The sequence below is a fragment of the Loxodonta africana genome, chromosome 21, assembly GCF_030014295.1.
Source record: "Loxodonta africana isolate mLoxAfr1 chromosome 21, mLoxAfr1.hap2, whole genome shotgun sequence".
Classification (NCBI taxonomy): Eukaryota; Metazoa; Chordata; class Mammalia; order Proboscidea; family Elephantidae; genus Loxodonta; species Loxodonta africana.
Genome location: NC_087362.1, coordinates 68842597 through 68864443, shown reverse-complemented (window position 1 = coordinate 68864443; position 21847 = coordinate 68842597). Strand labels below are relative to the sequence as shown.

Sequence of the window (21847 nt, the reverse complement as noted above, 5' to 3'; positions counted from 1 at the left end):
CTGCTCCTTGCTATGAGTTGGAATCATCACAATGGCAATGGTTTTTTGTTTTTAAATAATGGAAAAGTCCAGAAGCAGGTCTGACTTTAGGCGTGGTTGGTTCCAGATACTCAAACACAGTCAGGAACCCAACTCTTTACTCTTTTTCTCAGCTCAGCTTCCATCTTGTATTGGCCTTTCCCTCCAAGGAGACAAAGGTGGCCCTGGTAAAATTGGTCCTGGAGAAAGAGGGACCCCCTTTCAGATGGTGCCAGTGCAATTCCTGAGGAAAACTTCCACTGGCTCAACTTGGGGCACATGCCTGTCTGATCCAGTCACTTTAGTGGAGGATTAAGGGCTCAGAGTGGCCAGGTCTGGGGGAAGTGCCTACCTCCAGAACTAGAGGTCAGGGTCAATCTCCTCTGAAGCAGGAGTGAGTGTAGGTGAGGGTGGTTCCCCACAGGAAACTTGGGGAGCTGTTGCCAAATGAAAGGGTATGGATATGAGCAGGGACAATGACAGGTAGCTGCCATAGGTGGCGAGCCCCAGAGAAAGCACTGACTCTTCTTAACTCCCAGGAGCCAAATGTTATGTTCCTCCTTCCCCGTGAGGAGTGGGCTTGCTTAGTGTGTCCCTGGAGGAGGGGGTTCCCTGCCAGTGCACGCACAATCAGGGCTAATCTTGAGAAATACCAGGACGTTTCTGAACAACTTTTCCTCATTAGAAGCATCCAACGTCCGTGCCAGCCTCAGAATCTCACCCGGGAGCACCCTACCAGCTTCTCTCAGCTTTATTGGGTTCAGAGACAAATAGCTGGTTGGGGGCCAATGTGCCACACCAGGAAGGAGCTTCAGCACCCTCAGACTGAGCCACAGGAGCACCTTACAAACGCATCCTCAGCCAACTGTGGCTTCACCAGAGGAGGAAGCACTTGGCTGGGGAAGACGACCCCCTTCCCAAGACTCTCATTTTGTGTTGCAGCCTCTTTCCTTGTGTCTGGAGGTTTCGATAAGACTGTGGCTATTTGGGATGTAGGAGAAGGCTGCCGGAAGTTCTCCTTGAAGGTAGGAGTGGGTCAGATAGAGGATGGGTACAGCACTGAGCATCATTCTGTAGTCATTCCGGGCTGGGTGCTGGTTGCTAGGTGCTGGGGATACAGTGGTGGGTGAGGCAGATCGAGATGCCCACGAAGGGAGCCAACACCTCTGTGGGAAGGACAGACAAGAAACCAGCAAACTAATCATCAGCAATGATGAGTGAAATAGAGAAACCCACAGGGTGTCATCATAGAAGTAGACTCCAGGGGCGAATCCAGAGTGAGTGAACAGAGAGGGCCTCTCAGAGAAAATGGCATTTGAGCTGAGAACCGGTGGCAAGGAGGAACTGGATGAGCGAGGATCTTGGGGAAGGGCATTTCACGTGGATGGAACACCAAATGTAAAGCTCCAGAGGTGGGAAAGAATTCAAGAACAGCAGAAATACCAGAGGGACAAATGCCCTAATGACTGAAGCACAGAAAGCTGTGGGGCTCCAAAATGGGGCATCATCAGGGTGCTTTTGGCTGCAAGTTAGAGGAGACTCAACTTGAAGTGGCTGTTGTCTATAATAAAGTGATGGATTTATCTAACACAGGAATAACTCAGAGGTTAGGCAGTCACAGGATCAGCTAATTCACTGGTCCTGTTCCAGGTGCCCCTGCCTCCCTCCCAAGAATTCTGCATAGTCCTAGGTCTTGCGATCTCATGGTCATCTCTAACTTTGAATTCTTGCATTCAGGACTCTTGGTCTCTCTGTCCCCCTTGGCCCAAATGTACAGTGTGTTCTCTTGGGCACCGTACCATTCAGGCCCCTGGGGTCCAGACTGTCTGAGCCATCTTTCCCTAGAGTTTGCAGAGGTGAAGTGAGTTAACATCACAGCAAAGTAAACATCCTAAAATTGAATGTTCAAACTCTCTGTGTTTAAAAGTCGGTTTGTACCTCTATCAGGTTGTCCTAGTTCCTCTTCTCTTTTCTTCTCTCTCTCTGTTCTTCTGCCCTCAAATTCTTGTCCTTTCCTTAATCAGAGCACCCTAACCTCTCTTGCTCCCTTCCCTCTTGCCACACCACGCTGACTCAACTTCTACGCCTTTCCATAAGGGAAAGTCTATAAGAATAGTAAGGATGCTGTTGCAGACCCCTGACGTCATTAAGTGTCTGAACCAGCATGGGCATGTATCTCCTCTGAGTTCCTTTTCAACTGGGTAAGGTGGGGGTCGGGGGGACAATTTTCTTAAGCTACAGTGGGTGGGTTTGCTTTACAGTTACTTGCAGCCAAACCCCCATCATTCACAGGACTGGTATTTCCTAAACAAAAAACGTTCCCACACAAGAGATGCACTGGGACTAGCTGGGGATATAATGATTTTTTTTTTTCCAGCCTGCTGAACACCTCAGTTCTATTTTTTAAAAACACATACATTGCCATAGTGTACACACGAATCACAAGCCTTTACTCTTTGTATTCCACCTTAAATATCATTGATGGAACCAGGGGGCACAATTAATTGTGCTTACTTAAATGCAAGCAACATTGGGTTTCTGACTTTTGTTGAGTTTTGTTTTTCTTGTAGTTATAAAGACTTTTTTTTTTTTAATCTAGGTCCTTGTTAAAATTTTATTTTTCTTCAGGGCCATAGTGATTGGGTGATGGATGTTGCCATTAGCAACAGCAAGAAATGGATCCTATCTGCTTCAAAGGTAAAAGTGGCCAACCGTTGAGTGACTTAAAAGCTCTGTTGTGTTTTCCAGAATTGGTGATAACAGGCCTGTTGTTGCCACGTATAATTCCTGGGCAGGCTTAGTCTGAAGCCCACGCCTGGCCAGCCATCCCCCTTCAGGGAGCTTCCTGGGAAGGTGAAGAGCAGGTCCTTCCATCTCTTCCTGTGAAGAGCTGCCAGAGATATTTGAGTTGTATCACTGATACTTGAGTTTGGTGGGAGCAAGGGTCTGGCCAGACTGGTGAGAGATGAAGCCAACAAAGGGCCTTGGAGGGAAGGTATCAGCTCATGGACAAGCAGCAGAGACCACCTGAAGTTCCAGGTGGGGCTTCCTTCCTTATATCACTGCATCTTAGGATTCCTGTCTCAATAGCATATAAAGGCTGACCCAGGATATCCTGAGGGGTGTCCTCCAAGTGTGAGCTCCAGGGAAGTCAGGTCCTACCTTCCCCACATTTACTGGATCCATGTCCTTCTCTAGATTGGGGGTTTCTGGGTCCATGAGATTGTGGGCAAGTCTCTGTCTAGTGTGACCAACTTTTTAGAGAGCCAACCTGGAACACAGTGTTTGTTGTTGTTGTTGTTAGGTGCCCTCCAGCCAGTTCTGACCTATAGTGACCCTATGTACAACAGAATAAAACACTACCCAGTCCTGTGCCATCCTCACAATTGTTGCTATATGTGATCTCATTTTTGCGCCCAAATGTCCTTCTCCAGGGACTGGTCATGTCCAAAGTACGTGAGATGAAGTCTTGCCATCACTGCTTCTAAGGAGCATTCTGGCTACACTTCTTCCAAGATAGACTTGTTTGTTCTGGCAAAAAACAAAACCAAACCTCCTGGCACTGAGTTGATTGCGACTCATAGCAACCCTATTGGACAGAGTAGAACTGCCCCATAGGGTTTCCAAGCACCAGCTGGTGGGTTTGAACTGCCGGCCTTTTGGTTAGCAGCTGAGCTCTTAACCACTGTGCTACCAGGGCTCTGTTCTTCTGGTGGTCCGTAGTATATTCAACATTCTTCACCAAATATGTCAATTCTTCTTTGGTCTTCCTTATTCATTGTCCAGCTTTTGCATGCATATAAGGCGATTGAAAATACCATGGCTGGGGCCAGGCACACATTAGTCCTCAAAGTGACATCTTTGCTTTTTGACACTTTGAAGAGGTCTTTTACAGCAGATTTGCCCATTGCAATGCGTCATCTGATTTCTTGACTGCAGCTTCTATAGGTGTTGATTGTGGATCCATGTAAAATAAAATCTTTGACAACTTTGGTCTTTTCTCTGTTTAGGAGAAACACACATTTAGGAACACAGCCTTACCAAACAAAAAAACCATAATAATGTATACTAAGGAATTCTATGCCAATGTGTTGCCACTTTGACATAAAAATATGAAATTCAGGTGTTTATTTGAAATTATATGTTATTCTGTGTTTTTTACTTTTCTGTTACATAAATGCTATTATTTAAACAAAACAGTAATAGCAAGTTAACAGTGGCAGTTAGTAGTAATTAATAGTAGGACTAATTGAACAAATGATATGTATGAGAAAAAATAAAAATATTTAATGTTTCTGTCCTCTGTTATAGCAACTTACTTTGACTTTTTAGAAAGCTTTTATTGGATAGTTAATTTTTTTTTTATCCTACTGTGTTTCTTAAGATATATATAAAAGCATGACTTTTAAAAAAGAGGATATAAACACAATAAAATAGGACTGATTAAATAGCTATTATATTTCATAAAAATTCACAATGATTTGTTCTTTCTGTCCCATAATACAGTAGGATATTTGTACTTTTTTGCTTCCCTTTCCAATAATACTTCTCTGAACTGCCTATAGCCTTTGGGACATCCTTCCTTTATGTACTGGTAGAAGCGAAGACAGCCAAATGGAAAATTCGAGTGGACTTGGAGTTCTGCTCTTACCAATCCCATTCTACACTGATTCCTGGTGTCAGTCCAATGTGAGGACATCAAATTCAATATCCTCTCAACAGAAGTGTTTGGGCATGGAATAACTTAAGATTTTGTTGCTGTTGTTGTTGTTAGGTGCCGACGAGTTGGTTCCGACTCACAGAACAAAACACTGCCCTGTCCTGCGCCATCCTTACAGTTGTTGTGCTCATTGAGCCCATTGTTGCAGCCACTGTGTCAATCCATCTCTTTGAGGGTCTTCCTCTTTTCCTTACTAGCAACAACAGGTTTTTATGTTGGTAGGAATTAGTTTTCAGCGTTCCAGAAATGTCTATCCACTTTTAATTTACAGGTGTGTTTTGTTAGACCAGCTGTTTGTCAATCAGGTCCTTTGCTGCCATAAACTTTTCATATAGGCTGTATGTGCGTAAAATATCCATCATTTTTAAACATTCTGAAACGTATTGGTTGTCATCATAAGTTAAACCTCTTTCTCAGGTAAAATGGTTTTAAAGCACAGAGGCAATTTGAGCTTGTGAAATTGAATTCCAGGTAAGTTACAGTTTTAGTAAAGAAATTGAGAAAGTTCTGTTTAACTTGGCTTCCCTTTTCTGGTGATTTTTTCTTCCTTTTGAGTACTAAGGCAGTCTTGTTTCCAGAAGTGAATCACTATACTTTTTCACTGTGTGAGTTTTTCTTGCAACCTACACATAACATTGAACAACTCAGGTCCAGTCAGTTCATCCTTTTTCAGTCTTATTGTGACCTCTTCAAAGATCATGAAACAATATATAAATTTCTTTTTTACTGTAATCCTTTTTTCCACTCTCATCCTCAATATATTTCCAAATTAGAGGACATTCTTCACATTCCACACTTTAAAATATGATTTTATGGCAGGCCAACATTTTAACACCTTTTCTAAGGCCAGCAATGATAATAACCATCTTTTAGGCACGTGTCTAATGAAAATACCTCCTTCCATTTCTAGAGTGTAAAAATGTCATTAAGTGCTTCTGCATATTTTGAGGAAGGTGAAAAGGGATCAAAAACCTTTATTATGAAAGATTCAGTATCACAGATAATCAAATCACACCTCTTTTTAGGAGCATTGTGTACATAGCAGGTAGGATTTTTAAAAATTTCTTTGGTAAGAAGTTTATATACGGAATGCAATTTGTCAAAATTTACATTTCATTGTCTGCTGAATACGTAGATGAACACAGTCTACTTTGTATTGGGCTAAGAGATCAATACATTTTGTTTTACATTTTCTGCAGTTTTATTAATCTTCATGGAAATCGAGAAGATAATTTGAAACTCCAATTTTCAAATCAAAGTACCTAAGAGCCAGGAGGAGAATTTGGTGTTGCCATGATTTAACACACTGCTTGCTATACTGTAAGAAGTATGACTGTTGGCAAGATCTGACAGACTCAGCTTTACACTGTAAGGGACCAACTCACCTGTTACCGAAATTTCTCGTTTTGTTCCCCCACAGGACACTAACTTGAAACTGGTGAATTAGGAAATGTAAGATCACTCAGTGTATTTCTACTGCTGCTATCATATATTACCACAGACTTAGCAGCTTAAACAGCACAAATTCATTATCTTACATTCTGTAGGATGTAAGTCTGACACGGTCTCATTGGGTTAAAATCCTTTCCGGAGGCTCTGCGGGGAATCTGTTTCCTTGCCTTTCTACCTTCTAGAGACCATCCATATTCCGGAGACCATCCACAAGGGGCCTGTGGCCCCTTCCTTTATCTTCAAAACTAGCAACATTACATCTCTCATTGGACATATTTAAAACCATTGAGTTAACATCTTTGATTTAAAAATTCCCTTGCCTGGGTTTACTCGGGGATGGTTTCTGTCAAATTCTTTTTATCCTGTGAATAGGCCATGTTTTTCTATTTCTTTTCCTGTTTAATCGTTTTTCTTTGAAGACAGGACATTCTTGGTTTTACATTGTGGCAACTCTGACAATCAAATTCTCCCATTCCTCAGGAGTTGCTAATTTTTGCTAGTTGAGGACTGGAGCCAGCTGTTTGTGACTTTTCCAAACTAATTTTGCAAATTGTATATTCCTTGTTGTGTGTGGTCACTGAAGTTTGTTTCATTACATCTGTAGTCAGCCAGTGACCTGACAAAGATTTCCTTAAATGTCTGGTTCCTAAAAAGGGAAAGAAAGAAAGAAAAAAAAAGTACTGTGTCTTTAAATCTCCTCAACAGATGCAGCCTAGGAAGTCCCCTGGGAGTTGGAACACTGTGTGAAACACTGTGCCGGCCTCTCAGCAATCAAAAGCAGCAACACGCAATCAAAACAAACAGCCCCAATTCTTGGAGGACAAAGTCCTTCTTGCCCACCCTGGCACCAGCAAGCCACACCAGGAACGTGAGCTGGCATCCCCATGACTTTCTGCCACGGGGCTGAGGAATGAAGGAGGGTAGCCTTAAGCAAAGCTTGAAATATGCCTAAATTTGCCATCCTTTTCATCAAGCGCTCCCTAGAAGTTACAAATGTTTGACCAGACCCTAGAGTTCTAAACAGTTGATTCAGATAGTTTCTACCAGTTCAATAGCTATTCGGAAGAGGGACTGATTCCTGGAGCTTCCTACTCTGCCATCTTCCACGATGTCTTTAATTTTATTTTTGGATTGTTTATGGCAAGTGTATAGAAATATAATTGATTTCTGTGTACTGATTTTGTATACTGCAACCTTGCTGAACTTGTTTATTAGTTCTAATAGTTTTTTAGTGCATTCCTTAGGATTTTCTATATACAAGATTATGTCACCTGCATATAGTTTGACTTCTTCCTTTCCAATTTGGATGCCTTTTTATTTCATTTTCTTGCAAACTGGTGTATTTTTTGGGAGATGGAAAAGCTCTTGATTGATTTACAAGTACTTGCCCATCTCATCCCAGACTTGTGAGATGCCATCTCCATATGTGCTTTCACATCCCTTTTTGCATCATAAAACCCGTTGTCGTGGAGTTGATTCTGACTCAGGGTAACCCCATGAGTGTCAGAGTAGGTTTCTGGTACATAGGGTTTTCAATGGCTGTTTTTTTGAAAGTAGATCACTAGGGCTTTCTTCCAAGGCACCTCTGGGTGGACTCACCCTGCCAATTTTAGGCTGTGAGGATCTGGGAGGTGTGTGTTAACCATTTACATCACCCAGGGACTCCTCCACCTTACCCAAACCCAATTTTTTTTCTGCACGTTGTGCAGTATGCTTTGTTCTGGTTATTCACCTTCTTAAGCTGTTTTTTAAAAAGGAAAGATGTCACTCTGATGACTGAAGTGTGCCTGACTCATGGTTTTTTCAATTGTGATGAAAAAAGATGACAGAAGAAGAACTGATACATTTGAATTGTAGTGTTGGCTAAGAATACGGAATACACCATGGACTGCCAGAAGAATGAACAAATCAGTTTCAGAAGAAAAACAACTGGAGTGCTCCTTAGAAAGGAGGATGGCAAGATTTTGTCTCACTTTGGACACATCATCAGGAAAGACTGATTGCTAGAAAAAAAGACATCGTGGTTGGTAAAGTGGAGGGTCGGTGAAGGTGAGGGAGGTCCTTGGTAAGATGGATTAACACAGTGACCAAAACAATGGACTCAAACCTACCAAGGATCATGAAGATGGTGCAGGACTGGGCAATGTTTCATTCTGTTATACAGTACGTAAGGTTGTTATAAGTCAAAGCCAACTTGATGGCAGCTAACAACAACAATCTGTTTTACGTGTCTTCCCATCTGTCATTAAGCACAGTTGGTTAGCCTCTTTTTTTGATGATGTCTGGGTCATGCTGGCATTGGTTTTGTAATTGATCTCATTTTCATTATCTGAACTTTTAGAAAATATGATCACAATATTCACAATGTTAAAAATTATAGTAGCACTATTGTGATACAAAGTTCAACAGTTAATCCACAGGCAAAGTTAAAAAATAGACTGTTTTAACATTCATGATCACAGCACACTTAAGCTGCATCACCTGGTGTCATATAACAATGGATGATCCATTATTGTGAATTGCAAATTACAGTTGACAACATTAGTGATGGTGGGGGGGGAGGGGACAGTGACAGCAGCTACCAAAGGCAAATGATCTATGCCTGTTCATTTGAAAGTAAAAATCACTTTGCTTTCACTTCCTATTTTTGGGACCCCTTGGAATGACTCAGTGGCAATGGGTTTAGTTTTGGGATATAGGTTTAGGAGCCCTGGTGGTGCAGTGGTTAGGAGCTCAGCTGTTAACCAAAAGGTCGGCAGTTTGAAATCAGCCGTTACTCCTTGGAAACACTGTGGGGCAGTTCTACTCTGTCCTATGGCACTGCTCGACGGAATCGACTCGATGGCAACAGGTTTGTTTTTTTCTATAGGTTTTGTCCTTTTCCTCCAAACTTCCACACTCATCGCTGAAAAATGGAACGTTTTGCATCCTGGAAAGGGTTTGTGGGACATAGGACTTTTAGTGCTAGAGCTGGGATGGTCCCAGAGAAACGGAGACAGCTGGCCACTTTCATTTTACTCCTCTGAAGGTTGAGGTTGTGCACATACGACCTGTATACAACGCACCTGCCAGTTCCTCACAGCCTAATGAGCCTGTCTGGTGACTGCTGGTTTGCTGTTTAACTTGTTTCAGGATAAGACCATGAGACTATGGAATATTGAAGAAATTGACCAAATTCCTTTGGTAATCGAGTACAAAAAGGCCAAGGGCTTAAAGGTGACACAGGTTAGTATCAGGTAAAATTAAGCCCAGTGGAAGCTTTCATTAATTCACTCTATAAATTAATTCATTCTTTAAATTAACATTTATTGAACAACTGGGGATATACCCAAGAAGAGACAGACTAAAATTCTTGCCCTAAGAGGGCTTAAATTCTAAAAGGAGAGATGGACAACAAATAATGAAACAAGGAAAATATGTAGTAAGTCACATGGTGAAAAGTAATTTGGAGAAAAATAAAACAGGAAAGGGGAATGGAAGGGCCAAAGGTAGCAATATTTTAAATGGCGGTTAGTGCAGGTTTCATTTGTGTAAAGACTTGAAGGGGGTGAGGGAGTGAGCCATGCAGGTCTTCAAGGGAAGAACTCCGCAGCAGAGGGCAAGGGCAGTGAAGAGAATCTGAGGCAGGAGCGAGCCTGGTAAATGTGAGGAAAGCCAGCCTGGCCAGTGGAGTGAGTGAGGGGGAAAGGGAGGAGGTGAGGCCCGAGAGAGTACTGGGGAGTAGAGGAATGGCTGGGCACACAGTTGGGGCAGGGGCCACCCTCCTACGTCCCAGCAGCGGACATCCTGGCAGGGCCATCAGTGCCTCATTCCCCATGGAAGAGGGTCTGGCACCTGCGTTTTCCTAGTGGAAGAGTTTGGTGGTAGTGAGCACATCTCCTTCACCATCCCCAGCCAGGGTTAGCCACAGTGGCTATTCTGACATTCCTCCCCTGTTAGTGAGGGCCAGTCCTGGCCAGGACCGCTTTGGCGGATGTCTGGCTGCCACCTCAGAGAGACTGAGGAGCCCATGTTAGGCACTCTTGAGTCCTCCTCCCCCTTGGAATCCTGGGACCACCCAGGCTTGTCTTCTCTCAGAAGACCCAGCTGAGAGCAGGCAAGGAGCCTCTTCCAGGTGCTGCAGGGCGGGGAGGTGAGGGGTGGAAACCACAGGGACCTCATCGTTGTGGCCAGCTGGTCCTCAAGGACTTTGTGGTCATGTTGGTCCTGAGACTCTGGAAGCTGACTAGCTCCAGGGCAATACTTGCCCCAATCTTCTCCCAGCTGCTGAGGAGGGCCTGAAAGCTGCCTCCTTGTAAGCCCCATGGTAAAAGTGTTGGACCATGGGAAGTTATGCTGTAGAATAAGGTAGGTTCAAGATCTGATTTCTTTCTTGCAAAGAAAGAAAGAAGATACCTTCCTGAAGCTGTAGCCAAGATGACCCGCAGCATTTGACTTGCTCTGAATCAATATGAGAAGCCTCAGTGGCCAGAATTACCAGAGGGCCTGTCCCAGGTGGGGTTTGCCTAGCCTCCCCCTGCAGGCCCAAGGTGCCTGGGACCACAGGATGCCAGGACCTGGCAGCTGCACTGCTGTCTGCCCTAGAGGAGAAGCATAGGACGTCAACCCAGGAACAAGGCCTCAGTGCCCTGTTTTGGGCAAGGGTGGAAGAGCATGGAGGCTTGCAGTGCCAGGGCAGGGTGCTTCTCCTTCAGGCTCATTTCAGGGGGACTGTGCTGTAGCGGGAAATCCTGGTGGCGTAGTGGTTAAGAGCTCAGGCTGCTAACCAAAAGGTCAGCAGTTCAAATCCACCGGGCACTCCTTGGAAACCATATGGGGCAGTTCTACCCTGTCCTATAGGGTTGCTACAAGTCAGAATCAACAGCAGTGGGTTTTTTATTTGGGTGCTGTGGTGGGAATACCTGAGACTGCTACTCATGGCCTGAGAGTCCGCACTCCGTGGGGTTGCTCTCTGGCTTGTGGGAAGCAGATGAGATGAGCAAGCTGTGCCATTCGTGTCCATGTTCTCGCTGTGCTTTGGTCAGAAACAGGCTGTCTGTCCTCAGGGACAGAGGAAAGGAGGCCACTCAGTACCTGCATTGTCCAATTAAAACCGCCGCTGTTTATAAATCTTGCCTGCTTGCTTCTCATGGTTCTGTAAAAGCTGAGTGTCCCTGGGATCCCAGCTCCTCAGCCCCATAACTGTGCTCTGCACAGAGCAGTGGATGAGCTTGGACGCCCGCTGTCTGTCATCCCCAAGGCCATGTGGCTCACCATTCCTGCACGCCTTATCCTCATGACAGGGGACATAAGGCCATTCAGGTGATACCTGGCAGTACCTGCATAGCTTTAGAGGGGGAAGAAAGGGAGAGGAAGCTGTGGTCATTCTCTCTCTGTGGCCTGCAATTTGCCCATTTGTGGGGTTGGAGACACCAAACAGGGGAGACAGCTCTCTCCTTGGCCCAGTCCAAGATGGTTGGGTCAGCTGGAAGAATTCTAACTGCATGCCTTGGTCCCCTTTGACCAGCACTTCCTCTCCGCTCTTTTAAAATATTTCATGGCAGTGTGAAGGATGTGACAGACCTTTCTCCATCTATGAAAGCGACACCTCTGTTGAGACATTCACCAAATGTGTGTTCTGCCGGATGGATGCGAGGCACTCGTCAGCAGACGTGGCATCAACATCATTGGAAAGGGAGGACTCCCTGGCAAACGGGGACAGCAAATGCAAGGATGACTGATGGCCCCTGTGCCCTCTGAGTGACTTGAGCATGGTCCACCCATCGCGTAGGTTGTGGGGCTCTGCAGGGACCTTTCTCTGGAGCCACTGCCCAACTGCATAGGCCAACTGGACTGGGGCAGGGGCCGAGCCCTGGCTGGGTCCCTAGCACATTGCTGCCTCCTGAGCCCCACAGCACCCTTGGGGAGCAAACATTATCTTTTTGTTTTCGTGTAGAATAAATCTATGTTTCTTTGGAAAACAAGTGTGCGTGTGAATTCTAGAAGCATTTTTGCTATTTCTAAGCTTCATGTCCTGGTGTTCATCAGTCTCATTTGTGGAGCACATTATGTACTCACATTCTTTTTGGTGTCTGGAGTTGCCCTTAAGGCAGCTTTCAGGGCCTGGCACCAACAGCCCCTGAGGAAGCATTTGTCAGATGACTACAAGAATGTGTCCTCTGTGGATGAGGCTGTACTGTGGCAAGGCATTGTGGGCGCCTCCCTGGATAAGGCTCCAAGATGGTGGCATGCCCAGAGCAGAGGGAGGCCTGGGGATGGGTCCAGAGGAGAGAAAGGTGGTTGGTGGGCGTTTCTGTCAGAGGATGTTTCATGCTCTCTACCCCAGACTAATCAATTTCCAGAATGCTCACACACATGCAACCCTCTTCAGGCTTCCACAGCACATCATACATAAATCAATTCCTTCAGGAAGCGCGAAGCTTTCAGTTAATGAACGCGAAGGGTCGGCTTTACCAGTTGACATGGCTCACCTGATTTTCATTAAAATGTCGTCAGTATGCCCCTTAGTCCATTTAAAAAACTCGATTGCAGGTTTGATTTATACAGTGATTCTCTGTGTGAGCCCCATAACCTGGAAGCCATTATTTGGGCATTGATGACTCTAGGTGACCCATGAGACTCATGTTGTCCGTATTTACACATTTATTTACATGTATGAATAAAAAAACGTTGTCCAAAATCCACTCCACGGCCTCTCAGGAGTTGGGTTCCCTTGAGCACAGAAGTCCTTTTGCTAGCGACCTCTGTCCAGTGGTCTTGGAGCCTTCACATGACTGAAGACATGCATAGATGTTTTCTTCTCCCCAACTGATGGACACTTGGGTTGCTTCTCGTTTTTTTTTTTTTTTTGTTACAAATAATAGTGGCGTGAACCTTCTTGTGCATACGTTCTGCACCGACTGACATTTCTGTGCATGAGAATCCCAGCTGAGGGACCGCTGAGTGACCGGGTGAGCAGTTTGGTTTTATTTTTGCCCAAGTGCCCTCTGAAAAGCGTTGGGACGAAGCGGCTTATGTGTCTGAGCGCGGAGACGCAGCAGGGGCGAGAAGTCAAGGTGGGGAGAGGCTCGCCTGCTCTGGCGGCAGAAACCCCCGCACATCCGCTTTCGGTGCTCCAAAGCACGGGGGCTGCGGCCCCGAGACGCCCAGCATCCGTCAGGGCCCCTCGGTACCCCGGGATTCTACTCCGGCTCGCGGTCCGAGGAAGAAGCGGCCCAATTGAGGTTACGGGTCTGGTCTCGCCAGGCCTGGCAGGCAAGAGGCCCAGGTATCGCGCGCACACCACCCGCAGACGGGCAGTCCTGGTGCGCGGGAGCTGACTCGCGATACCAGGAAACCTAAACACCGCCCGAATTTCCGGCCGCTGGGTCCGCACGCCTACGCCAGGATAACCGGTAGGACTCGGTCCCACAACACGCATGCGCCTGCTTCGGCAAGACTAATACGCATGCGTGCCGCAGGTGGTAGCAACAGTGATGAGGAATGAATTCTCGCGCTGTTCCTACGGGCGGCGCCGTGGCTTAGTTGGTTAAAGCGCCTGTCTAGTAAACAGGAGATCCTGGGTTCGAATCCCAGCGGTGCCTGGTCTCTAGTGCCTGTGTTTTTCTCACCCGTGTACTTTATGACCTGTACGCCCACCCGGCTCCCCCTCACTTTGGGGGTGTGAACGTGAGCCTGAAATACCATTTTGGCCTGGCCCGTATCTGTGGCCGGGCGTCGGCTCGGGCAGGTGCGCGCTGGGGCGCGGCGCCGGCCAGCACCACAGTCCGGCCCTTGGGTGTCCCGAGTCGCGGCCGGACGGCCTGTGGTCACGCTGATACTTTCCAGGGACAAGCTGCGGGTATCAGAGGGAGAGGGTCCCGCGCCGAGACCGGGCGGCTGAGGGGGCGGCCCTCCCTGGGCCGGCGCGGGACTCCCTGGTCGCCATGGAGCGGGAAGGGCCGTGGGAAACACGCGGCGGGGGCGTTCACGGCCTTCCACGGCGGGTCCCAGGCGACCCCGCGGGCGGGTGAGGGGGACGCGTCTACCAGGCGGCTGCGGGTGGCCCGGCGCGCCGCGCGGAGCGACGTCATTTCTCCCGTCCGTTTTCCGGGCGCGGCTTCGCGGGCTCTCCTCTCGGGCTCGCTCCCGCCTGGAGGCGGCCGACGGGACACCATTCAGGTGGCCACAGGCGGGTGTGGACCCACTCGCGTCACCGTGCTTAGCGCCTGGCAAAGGACTGCTCTCTCCAGCTACGCAGTGACGCGGGTGGTGGCGCAGTGGTTCGGTGCTCCGGCTGCCAGCCTAAAGGTCAGCAGTTCAGGCGCACCAGGCGCTCCTCGGAAGCCCAAGGGGCAGTTCCACCGCGTCCTGTCGGGTCTCCACGAGTCGGAATCGACTCCAGGCAATGGCTTTGTTTGCTTTTAACGGGTATTGTTTCCACCATTTTACAGCTGGAAGACTGGGGCTTGGCGAGACCAAAAGAAGCCCAAAGTCGTGGGGCGCCAGCGGGGAGAGTAAAGGTTTGAATCCGGCCAGTGATACCCTCAGACTGATGAGAGTATGGAAACTCCAGGCCAGAAGTGCTAAAAGGCACTCATCGTGCGGAGTTGAGAGCCTCCCACCCCGAGGTCCCGGTGTGAGGCTGAACCCTAACGCTTGCTGTGGTTGCAGATTCCCAGGGGCTGTAAAATACAGGAATGTGGGGCCTTACCCCAGAGCAATTGCGTCGCTGTTCTGGTAGCGCGGTAGTTAAGCGCTTGGCTGCTAACCGAAAGGTCGGCAGTTCGAACCCACCAGCTTTTCCTTGGAAACTCCGTCGGGCAATTCTATTATGTCCTATAAGCAAAACAAAACAACAAAAAATCAGTGCTGTCGAGTCGACCCCGACTCACAGCGACCGTATGGGACCGAGTAAAAGCTCCTGACGGATTCGAACTGCTGATCCTTTGGTTAGCAGCCGTAGCACTTAACCACTATACCACCAGGGTTTCCTATAGGGTCACTAAAAGGCGGAATCACCCCACGGCAATGGGTCTTGGGGTGGGGAGAGGCATTGGAATTTTTAAAAAGCTCCCCGGGAGTCTCGTGTCAAACTCAACAAAACTGGCAAATCCAACAAGGATAGTCCCAATGAGCTACAGAAATGCAGTTCAAATAATCAAATTCATCTGCCTCAGAAACAGCTCTTCTCTTTACCTTTCCAGTGGGTCGGGGTCTATTGTTTTTTCTTTTCTTTTCTTTCTTTTTTTTTGCCCGGGGGGGGGGGTGTCAATTCTCGCCCTTTACAGGCTTGATTGTTTTTGATGGACATTCAGAGTGAAAATTTGTAGTGATACTTTGAGGCCCTGGATGCCATTAAATCCCAAACCAAACCCACTGCAGTCCAGTCGATTCTGACTCACAGCGACCCTGTAGGACAGAGTAGAACTGCCCCATGTGGTTTCCAAGACTGTCATCTTTAAGGAAGCAGACTGTCACCCTTTCTCCTGCAGAGTGGCTGGTGGATTCCAAACGCCCACCTTTCAGTTAGCAGCTGAGCACTTAACCACTGTGCTGCTAGGGTTCCTTGGATGATATTGCCTTCCTTCAAAGGGGGTTTGCTTTGGCCTGAAGCAGGTGGTGCTGAGAGGAGCATTCACTTGAATTTAATTAAAAAAAGAAAAAAAACTTTTTTTTTCTTTTTTTTTGTAATTAGGGATGAGTTTATTGGAAACTGGGCTCGAGCCATTGTGTGGCTGGTTTACTTCTGGTTCATATTTACTCCCGGCCTAAAGTACTGAGGATCAGGTTTGAGCATTTGTCAGATGTCCAAGAGCTGTTGGTTGGGGGTGTGAGTCTGGGGCTCAGCAAGGGTCTGCTGGAGAAAAGCATTTGGGGATCATCAGTCATACATGCAGTAGATAGCCTTGAAGCCACAGGATTGGTTGAGCATCCCAGGCAGTGAGTAAAGCCAGGAGAGAGAAATAGGCCCAGAGTCAAGTCCACCCCTCCTTCTGTTCCTTAAAAATGACATACTACTCCTGCCTCAGGGCTTTTGTGCTTCCGGTGCCCTCTGCCTGGGCTGTTTCCCTGGCCATCTGCATGACTGGGTCCTTCTCATCTCTTGACCTCCATTCAGAGTATTGCCACCCTCTGCACAGGAGTCCCTGCCTTCCCCAGGCTAGCTTCCAGTACATCATCCTGCTTATTCCCTTCACAGCCTTTTCACAGTTTGCAGTTATCTTGTTTGTCTATTATCTGTTTCCTCAAATAGAATTAAAGTCCAAGAGAAGGGACTACACCTGTTTATTTACCTGTGTCCCCAGTACTTAACGGCGCTTGGAACATGATAGTCATTCGTGTACATGTGAGGTTTTTTTTCCCATCATTTTATCTTGGTTGAGTTATGAATTTGAGATTTTTGGACAGCTAGTCCATTTTTCAAATGCTCTAAGGCAGCACTTCTCAAATGTGTTTCACAGACCCCTAGGAGTCCTCAAAACCCTTCCAGGTCCACAAGGTCAAAACTATTTTCATAATAGTACCAAGATGTTAAGTCCCTTTTTTTTTTTTTTTAAACTGCACTGACATTTGCACCAATGTGCAAAAACAATGGTGGGTAAAACTGCTGGCACCCTGGGAGGAATCAAGGCAGTGGTACCAAGGGGCACTGGTTGGCATCGTATTTGTCCTTCACTACTATGCCTTGACACACACACACACAAAAAGCCAGCTTTACTTAACGCCCTTAACAAAGCAGAAAATGTTATGAATTTTTATTGAATCTCCATCCTTGGGGACATGTCTTTTTAACATTTTGTGTGCATGAAGCACTTTGGCCACATACTGAGGTACAATGGTACAATGGTAGTTTCTAGGTGACCTGAACACGTTTTTCACGGAACCCCGTTTTTACTTGAGGAAAATAACTGACGGGCAAACTATGCTTAAAAAAAAAAAAAAAAAGCTTAGTAGACATTATTTAGGCACTTAGTAGACATTTTCTTGAAAATGAATAAAAATGAACCTGTCACTTCAAGGAAGGCAACTGACAGCATTTGTTGCCAGTGATAAAATTTGAGTTTCCAAGCAAAAACTAGAATGGGAAGGTTTGATCTGCCACCATGAGCTTGACAGCTTTCCAATATTTAAAAAACCTTTCTGAGGAGATAGGTGGTGATAGTAATGAATGTGATTTTTTTACATTGGATAATAAAATATTTCAAAATTTGAAAGATCTGCATGACACGGTGAACCAATATTTTCCAAATGACCAATGAATGATCCGTTTAAAGAACAAGCTATACCAGTACGTTTTAAAGTAACAGAATGAAAAATTCATTAATGTGGTTTCATATTGCACATTGCAGTTAATCTTTAAGAAGCCATTCTTTATTCAGTTTTGGTGTAGCATCAAAAAACAATGTCTAAAATGGTCTAAAAGGACTTTAAAATACTCTTCCCTTTTCCAACTACTTATCTGTGTAAGGCTGGATTTTGTTCATACACTTCAACCAAAATCACTTCACAGTAAAGCCAAAAAAACCAAGCCCGTTGCCGTCAAGTTGATTCCAACTCCTAGTGACTCTGTAAAGTTTTCATTGAGGGGCTGGTAGATTCGAACTGTTGAGCTTTCTCGATAACAGTCATAGCACTTTACCACTGTGCCACCAGGGCAACAGTGAGCATGTGGTTCATGCTGCCTTCTGTTGAACCTGGCATGAAAGAGATCGGCAAAAATGTAAAGCAATGCCATTCTTCTCACTAAATTTTGTTTTATTTTGGGAAATATAGCTTCATAAAAATATTTGTTAACGTAATAAGCTCATTACTATGTTAAAATTAATAACTATTTTTAGAATTTTCTCAGTTTTAATTTAAAATATGATAAATATTGATAGATACAATCCACATAAACAGAAACTTATTTAGAGTCCTCAGTAATTTTTAAGAGTGTGAAGAGGCTTCACAATCAAAAAGTCTGAGAACTGCTGCTTTAATGCAAAAGCTTCTGGGAGCTCGTATGGCTTTAAGGGAAGTGGGTAAGCGAGAGTATTTGGGGGGTGTGGGTCACCTGGATTCGCCTTACTGAGACAACTTCTTTGAATTATAACCACCATGGGTTAGAATATGATGAAAGCTTCGTTTCCATTGATTGAGTACGTATGTCTATTTATTAAAGTCATGATGACTCCTTGGATGATGTCCAGTGGATTATTTTGATTAGATCATGTCATTAGTATTTAAATAATGTTTTAAGATTACACAACCATTACACCAATACATCCTCGTGATAAAAATTAAAATAAGAAATATATAGAACAAATGGAAAAGCTAATCACCAACTTGATATGGAAAGGAAAGAGTTCCCCAATAGCCAAAGCAATCTTGAAGAAGAACAAAGTAGGAGGCCTCACTGCCCGGTTTCAAAATATACTCTACAGTAATCAAAACAGCCTGGTAGCCCTTCAATGATAGACACACAGACCAATGAAATAGAATTGAAAGCCCAGGAATAAATCCATCCACCTGTGGACAACTAACTTCTGACAAGGGGTCAAAGTCTCTTCAATGGGGAAGAAACAGTCTCTTTCACAAATAGTGCTGGCAAAATTGGATACTTATTTGCAGAAATGGTTCACACAGGCTCTGGAACCAGGCTGTTGTGCCACATACTAGTTGTGTGACCTTGGGCACAACTCTCAACTTCTCTGTTCTTCAGTTTCCTCTCCTGTAAAATGGGGATAATAATAGTAGATACTTCAAGGAGTTGTTCTGAGGACTAAATAAGTCATGCACATTTACCTTTAGATCACATGGACAAAGTGCTTCACAGGGGGTTAAAAACCAGACCCGTTGTGGTATACCAAAAAATCCTATAAAAACAGAGTAGAGCTGCCCCATAGAGTCTCCAAGAAGCACCTGGTGGACTTGAACCGTCCACCTTTTGGCTAGCAGCCAGAGCTCTACACCACTAGTGCTCCCAAACGTGGCTTACTTGAGGGCCAGGCACCGCTGGGATTCGAACCCAGGATCTCCTGTTTACTAGACAGGCGCTTTAACCAGCTAAGCCACGGCGCCTCATGCCTATAGGCTCACATAAGCTCATAGAGGGATTTAAAAGGAAAGTCTCTCATCAGTCCCTGTGACTTCCAGACCCTTCCCTGGACATTCGTGTAGAGGCGATGTATGTGGGCTGACAGTTTAGTTTTGTGCATGTGTTTGTTTGGCAACAGCTTTATCGAGGTTTGGTTCACATACCATACAATTCACCCATTTAAAGTGTACAATTCAGTGGTTTTCAGTACATTCACAGAGTTGGGCAACCATCACTACAATCAATTTTAGAAAATTTTCACCCCCCCCCTTAACTTTTAACTATGAGAATTCAATCCTTGCCAACCTTTGGTATTATGTTTTTGATTATTGCCATCCGTAGTGGGTATGAGGAAACCTGGTGGTGTAGGGGTTAAGTGGTATGGCTGCTAACCAAAGAGTTCGGCAGTTTGAACCCACCGGGCCCCCTCAGAAACTCCATGGGCAGTTTACTCTGTCCTATCGGGTCTGTATGAGTTGGAATCGACTGGATGGCGGTGGGTTTGGTTTTGGTTTTGGTTTATTGGGTATGAGGTGACATTTTATTGTGGTTTTTATTTGCAATTCCCCGGTGGCTAATGGTGTTAAGTATCTTTTCACGTGCTGATTGGCCATTTGTATATCATCTTTGGAGAAATCTCTATTCAGATTCTTCACACATTTTTAAATTGAGTCTTTTTATTACTACATTGTCATAGTACTTTATAGATATTCTAGATACAAGTCTCCTATTAAATACATGATTTGAAAATACTTTCTTCTATTTTATAGGCTGCCTTTTCACTTTCTTGATAATGTCCTGTAAATCACAAAAGTCATTTTTTCTTTTGTTCTTTTGCTTTTGTTGCAATACTTGAGAATCCATTGCTAAATCCAAGTGTGTGAAGATGTATTCCTACATTTTCTTCTGAGAGTTTTATTTTCACTCTTACATTTAGGTTTTTGATCTGTTTTGAGTTAATTTTTGTATATGGTGTGAGGTAGGAGTCCAACTTCTTTCTTTTGCACGTGGATATCCAGTTTTAGCAACATTTATTTGTCTTGGCACTCTGGCAAGGGTTTATTTCTGAATTCTAAATTCTATTCCATTAGTCTGTATTTTTATGCCAGTACCTCAATGTCTTGATTACTGTTTCTTTGTAATAAATTTTGAAATCGGGAAGTGTAAATCCTGTATGTTTGTTCTGTTTTAAAATTGTTTTGGCTATTCTTGGTCCCTTGAATTTTCATATAAATTTTAGGATCAGTTTGTCAATTTCTACAAAGTCAGCTAGGATTCTGCTAGGGATTGCATTTAATCTGTAGGCCAATTTCAGGAGTATTGCGTTTTTAACAAGATTAGGTCTTCTGATCCATTAGATCTTTTGACATGGGATGTCTTTCTATTTATTAAAAAAAAAAAAAAAAGGTGCTTTTGAGTAGATTCCAACTCATGGTGGCCCCATGTGCGTTAGAGGAGAACTGTATTCCTTAGGGATTTCAATGGCTGATTGTTTTGAAGTAGATGACCAGGGCTTCCTTCCAAGGTGCCTCTGGGGGGACTGGAACTCCCAACCTTTCCATTAGCAGTCAAGCATGTTAACCATTTGCATTACCCAGAGACTCCTCTGTTTATTTAGCTCTTCTTTAAATTTTTTTTAACAATGTTTTTTAGTTTTTGGAATAAGTTTTGCACTTCTTTTTTTTTTCCCATAATTTTATTTTATTTTATTATTAACTTTTATTGAGCTTCAAGTGAACGTTTACAAATCATGTCAGACTGTCACATATAAGGTTATATACACCTTACTCCTTACTCCCACTTGCTCTCCCCCTAATGAGTCAGCCCTTCCAGTCTCTCCTTTCGTGACAATTTTGCCAGCTTCCAACTCTCTCTATCCTCCCATCCCCCCTCCAGACAGGAGATGCCAACACAGTCTCAAGTGTCCACCTGATATAATTGGCTCACTCTTCATCAGCATCTCTCTCCTACCCACTGTCCAGTCCCTTTCATGTCTGATGAGTTGTCTTCGGGAATGTTTCCTGTCCTGTGCCAACAGAAGGTTTGGGGACCATGACCGCCGGGATTCCTCCAGTCTCAGTCAGACCATTAAGTATGGTCTTTTTATGAGAATTTGGGGTCTGCATCCCACTGATCTCCTGCTCCCCCAGGGGTTCTCTGTTGTGCTCCCTGTCAGGGCAGTCATCGGTTGTGGCTGGGCACCAACTAGTTCTTCTGGTCTCAGGATGATGTAGGTCTCTGGTTCATGTGGCCCTTTCTGTCTCTTGGGCTCTTAGTTATCGTGTGACCTTGGTGTTCTTCATTCTCCTTTGCTCCAGGTGGGTTGAGACCAATTGATGCATCTTAGATGGCCGCTTGTTAGCATTTAAGACCCCAGACGCCACATTTCAAAGTGGGATGCAGAATGTTTTCATAATAGAATTATTTTGCCAATTGACTTAGAAGTCCCCTTAAACCATGGTCCCCAAACCCCCGCCATTGCTCTGCTGACCTTTGAAGCATTCACTTTATCCTGGAAACTTCTTAGCTTTTGGTCCAGTCCAGTTGAGCTGACCTTCCATGTATTGAGTATTGTCCTTCCCTTCATCTAAAGCAGTTCT

The 21847-nt window shown here is 45.1% G+C and overlaps 1 protein-coding gene and 2 non-coding genes across 3 annotated transcripts in view; 2 read left to right on the top strand and 1 right to left on the bottom strand.

The window, feature by feature from the left end:
* The window catches only part of WDR88 (WD repeat domain 88), a 32607-nt gene extending 20515 nt beyond the window's left edge, over nucleotides 1–12092 (top strand). Inside the window, exons 7-10 of the mRNA XM_023555552.2 lie at nucleotides 961–1043; nucleotides 2647–2715; nucleotides 9323–9415; nucleotides 11734–12092. Of these exons, the coding sequence (XP_023411320.2) occupies nucleotides 961–1043; nucleotides 2647–2715; nucleotides 9323–9415; nucleotides 11734–11910 (422 nt within the window). The 3' untranslated portion in view covers nucleotides 11911–12092. The remainder of the gene's footprint in view (nucleotides 1–960; nucleotides 1044–2646; nucleotides 2716–9322; nucleotides 9416–11733) is intronic.
* A 1607-nt stretch (nucleotides 12093–13699) lies between these two features.
* TRNAT-AGU (transfer RNA threonine (anticodon AGU)) lies at nucleotides 13700–13773 on the top strand. Its single transcript has one exon. It is a non-coding gene; the product is annotated as a tRNA-Thr (tRNA).
* A 5384-nt stretch (nucleotides 13774–19157) lies between these two features.
* On the bottom strand, nucleotides 19158–19231 carry TRNAT-AGU (transfer RNA threonine (anticodon AGU)). The gene has a single exon. It is a non-coding gene; the product is annotated as a tRNA-Thr (tRNA).
* Between the last annotated feature and the right edge of the window lie 2616 nt (nucleotides 19232–21847).